The 4758-nt window shown below is 39.3% G+C and overlaps 1 protein-coding gene across 1 annotated transcript; it reads right to left on the bottom strand.

Moving 5' to 3' along the window:
• Positions 1 to 293: 293 nt before the first annotated feature.
• LOC133304811 (probable methyltransferase PMT27) lies at positions 294 to 4289 on the bottom strand. Its single transcript, XM_061504872.1, has 8 exons — positions 3096 to 4289; positions 2815 to 2964; positions 2118 to 2388; positions 1895 to 2005; positions 1607 to 1781; positions 1252 to 1488; positions 901 to 1095; positions 294 to 816 (listed from the first exon to the last, which is right to left on the bottom strand). Exons 1-8 carry the CDS (start codon positions 4287 to 4289, stop codon positions 609 to 611), a joined length of 2541 nt encoding a protein of 846 aa, XP_061360856.1. The 3' UTR covers positions 294 to 608.
• Positions 4290 to 4758: the final 469 nt, after the last annotated feature.

Here is a 4758-nt window from a genome sequence, read left to right as displayed (position 1 = left end):
TTTATCGTATCTAGATATCTTGGTTTCGAGGGATTGCCAGACACTCTCTTAGTGCAGGGGCAGGGGACCCTAAACGTGACCTTGCAATATATAAGAAATGAAGGCATGAAGCATGCCAAGTTCTATTCGGAGGCCTAACATCCACAGTATGTTAAGTAGCAAATATTTCTCTCTCATTATTGTTTTGTAGCATCCATCTCTTACCTCGCATGATGATATTAAACAAGTCTCTACCATGTCAAATTGAGCATTGTCGCACAATAGAACCACTTCTATTGCACTGAGATTGCTTTCAGGTACATGACTATATACTATTATTTGCCAGAGTATTGTTCTGTTAAATAATCTATTGATGTAACAAATCGCTAGCTCTGAATGCAAGCATCGAAGAGAATAACTAGACAATGACATTTTATATGGTCGGTGTCTTACAGCATCTCCTTTTTTGTGGTAGTGCGTGAATGATGTACATAGGTTAAAATGGTGTGATTTTGCGGAAAACTGTTGTGCCATAGGAGGTCGAATGAAAGACCAAACCCCATGTTGAACCAGTGCACAGCTTGTCTGAAAACAAATCTTAAATTGAACCACCAACGTTGTCTCCATGATCAGTACAAAGTTACATAAGAATCGGGTCGCCAGGTTGCTTTCTTGGCGCAAAGCAACCCCTCTTGGTTTTTGGAGGTTATTTCCCAATGCATGGATTTCAACAAATTCTCCACTTCGCCAATGGCACTGGGTTCATCTCGGACAATCAACATACCTTCTGGTCGGAGTATTCTATCAACCTCTGCTATAACAGGAACAAGTTTGCACCTGAGAAGCCAAAACAATAGAACCAGATCAATAAGGTGCAATTTCTCAACCCTGGGTGAAAAAAGATGGGAAAAAAATCACTACCTATTCTTTAGATTTGAGAAAAGATTATCAGCATGCAGTAGATCATAAGTTCGTGGATAGGTGCTGAAGGATTCACACCAATCATGGTATATTCCAATAAGACCCCGTTCATAAATGATTGGAAGTGTGTCCGCTGAATCTACGTTCACCACATTGAATACCCAAACAGGAAGATCCTTCAGAGCTGCTGCAAATCTGCACATACATGGTGTAACTTTGATGTCTAACCCCTCATGATCAATGATCCAATAGTATCACTAAGACGTGGTAGATGCATAATTAAGACAAAGTATGGCATACAAATAAAAACATGTAATAGTTATAGTCCAAGTTGAATCAATATATACCTACCCTCCATAGACAGCTCGCATGTCCATGATATTTCTTACGTTAGACCAAGTGACACCAATGTTGCTCAACTCATCTACAACGTTTTTCCAATGTTCATTGTCTGCTGCAAAATCTTGAGAGTTGTTTAACCAATAAGGGGCTTTCTGCAGTCTACTAGGCCAAGCTTCAGGCCATTTGGTTCCTCTCACAGTCTTGTCAACAGGCAACCTGTGCATGCACGCCTGTAGAGGTATATACCTGTAAATGCAATATATTTGGTCAATCACAATTACAATAATTGTTATTATATACTTTACTTCTCATACATGTAAAACATAGCATACTGCCACTTCTATCCATGCACCTAGAGATTTACCAGGCAGCATTTGGATCATCATCATCTTTGCATATTGGAGGTTGGTTTTGCTCCCTTTGCTCGTAGCATTCGTTTGAAGTTGGTTTGCGGTAGAAGGCAGCACCAACTTGATTCAGTGCATCCTTTTTTATGGTCACGAGATCCCAACACATTGCCTTGGTTAATGAGCTCATTTCTAGAAGAAAATAACTAAATGTGATCAGCGCTTATAAAAAATAAAAATAAAAATAAAAATGCTAAGTCATTCCTTTCTGAATAACAAAGATAAGTTTTGTTATGTTATCCTACGCTTCCATATCGCAACATCTTCTTCCAGCGTCTGGTAAACAGGAGTAGCAGACCAGACAAAATAACCCCCTGGTCTAAGAACACGATTCAATTCCAAAAGCAACTTGCCACCTAATAGATTTACACATTTCTCAGTAACCATCATGATCAATGCAAAACTCAAAACATTAATAAGAAATCAACAAATTTAAACAAAGGAAAAGTGTTGTTTAGTGAGATCAACCTTCTTCATGCCAAGGTACTCGACAGCGTGCACAATGAACAAGATCAAAGACTCGGCCTGGGAATTGCAGCCTTTGAGTGCCCATGACAGCAGATATGGCTGGTATCCCTCTCTCAAGAGCAAACTGCACTTGTGCTTCATGCTCATCTTTGGGTGCAAAAGACACAGCAATAACATCTCTTTCAAACAGGTAACCTCCAAAACTACCCACCCCACACCCAACGTCCAAAATCACCCTAGTGTGCTTCCCCCATGCAATGCCAGCTTCAGCCTGAACAATTATCAATCATTCTTTTCAACAATCACGAGTGAAATTGAGTACTTATTAGCAAGAAATTAAACTACTCCCTGTTAAATCCTATTAGCGAGTGTGGGGTGGAGGTAATTCTTGTATGCAGTCTTACTCTTGCATAATTACAAAAAAGTTATTTTCTATTTCTTGGATTCGAATCCATGACCTTTCAATTATGAAAGAACAACTTTATCATTACTCCGATTGGCCCCTTTTTTTATTAGCAAGAAATTATGATTAAAAAATTCATTCCCCCTTATATCCCAACTAACGAGAATAGAGACAAGGGCAGTACTAGTACCAGCCTTATGCTTTGTATATTTGAAAAGAGAGGGTTTACTAGATTTGAACTCATACTCTACTATTTGCATGAATAATGGGCTAGTTGAGAAAACTTGTCATTACCTGTTGAAGAAAATCAATGTAGTGGAGAGCACCGTGAATGAACTGGGTCCCACCTCCAGGAAATGTCAAGAACTCACCCGTCATCTTTACCCAGTTCTGGTGTCCCTTAACCTCTGCTAGCTTCGTGTGTGGTACATTGTGGTACCATATCTGTTGAAACACAAATAGTAGAGTTTTAATTTTGAGAAACTCATCATCATATATACCAATATCACACTGCACATTTATCATTAACTGTAATAAATGGTGGAACCAATGTTTGTTCCTTTCAAGCACGTTACCTTGTCTCTGCTGTTAGGCCATTGGACGCGTGTTTTGTAACCATTGGGAAGTGCCACCAAGCAAGTAGGTGCATCCTCAGGGCAATGCCTCTCCCTGTGTTCGTAGTGTTTTCTTGGTGAATGCTTTAAATATTTTTCATTGTCCAAACATGGGATAAAATCAGCACCAGCAGTGACATTGCAAAGGTTCCACTTCAAATCTTGCGTTTCCTCAGCACCACTTGATTCTGTTTCATCTTTCTGTCTCTCCTTTTCACCCTGAGACTCATCTGCTTGTGTTGACCACGATTTCTTTGACTCCTTCTTGCTCGATTTCCTTCTATTCTTCTCTGGTTTTGGCTTATGTCTTTCTTGACTCTCATCTTGTAAGTTGTGGTTTTCCTTTTGTTCCTCATTGGGCTTTTTCTTTTCTGTGATCTCACCTTTGTCTTCTCTTAGTTGTTGTTCATTCGCTTCATCTTCATTGTTTTTAGATAATCCTTGAGTGTCAAAACTTTGAACATCTTGACCACCCGTGTTTTGTTCTTGATTTTCTCCTGCGTTTGCATTCTGAGATTCTGTGTTTTCATCCTTTTGGTTTCCTTCAGATACTTGAGTTTCATCTTTCTCAGGCTCTGCCATTTTCTGATCATTATCTGAACCTGCTTCGTTTGTTATGGAAGCTTCTTGTTTTTGAGTTAATGAGCTTTCCTCTGATATCTGAGAGGTAGCCTCTTGTTTTTGTGGGTCATTGTTGGTATTAGTAATGGTGTTTACATCACCACTCTTGATAGCATCATCAGGGAGATTACCAGGGTTGTCTCCATAAACGGTAGTGTCCTTTTGGTCTTGGCTTTTGGTGGTGGTGGTGGTTTCAGGTGGCTCCTCTGAAATGGTGGTGGTGGTGGTTTCAAGTGAATCATCTGAGTTACTTGTTGTGGTAGCGGTGGTGGTGGTTTCAGTTGAATCATCTGAATTGCTTCTTGTTGTTGTTGTTGTTGTGGTATCAACTGGGTCTTCAGTGGAAGATAAGTCATTGATGGTTTCAGAGTTATCAATGGCTGCACGTGTTTTGGGTGAGACAACAGAGTTGGAGGTTAGCATCCATATACCCAAAACACATAGTGCGACAAAGACTAATGTTGTCAAGGTTGATGCGTAAGACGTAGATGAAGAAGACCTCCTGTTGTTCCGTGACTTGGTTTGCAGTGCCATAGATATGGGTTCAATTTGTTGATGAAGAAGAAGATGAGAGTGAAATTGGTATAGAGAGAGAGAGAGAGAGAGAAAGAGAGAGAGGTTTGTGGAGGAAGACGGAGAGGGAGAGAAGGAAATGTTCTAAGTTGGAAGTTGGAAAGTATCAACGATCCAAAAGAGGAGGAGTAGGGAATTTGTTAAGACAGTTTGGTTGCTATATTAGGGAGCAGACAATACAAAGAGCTTTACCTAGTGTTGGTCTTCTCTTACACGAGCTTTGACTTTTATTTTCTTATCTGAGATATTCATATCATAAAAATAAAAGAAAATAGATCCTCTCATGTGTAATTTAACTTAACATAATCATGGAAGGATCTTAATCATTAATAATTAAATCAACGATGACAATTGTGTAACTTCTTATCCTTATTTTTTTTTCTCACCTCCCTTATCACCATTAACTCGAATAAATCTTTGGTACTACTAC

The sequence above is a fragment of the Gastrolobium bilobum genome, unplaced genomic scaffold, assembly GCF_033153095.1.
Source record: "Gastrolobium bilobum isolate Gb01-03AN ecotype WA unplaced genomic scaffold, APGP_CSIRO_Gbil_v1 utg482, whole genome shotgun sequence".
Lineage (NCBI taxonomy): Eukaryota > Viridiplantae > Streptophyta > Magnoliopsida > Fabales > Fabaceae > Gastrolobium > Gastrolobium bilobum.
Note: the sequence above shows the minus strand (reverse complement) of the source record. Positions and strands in the feature narration are given on the sequence as shown.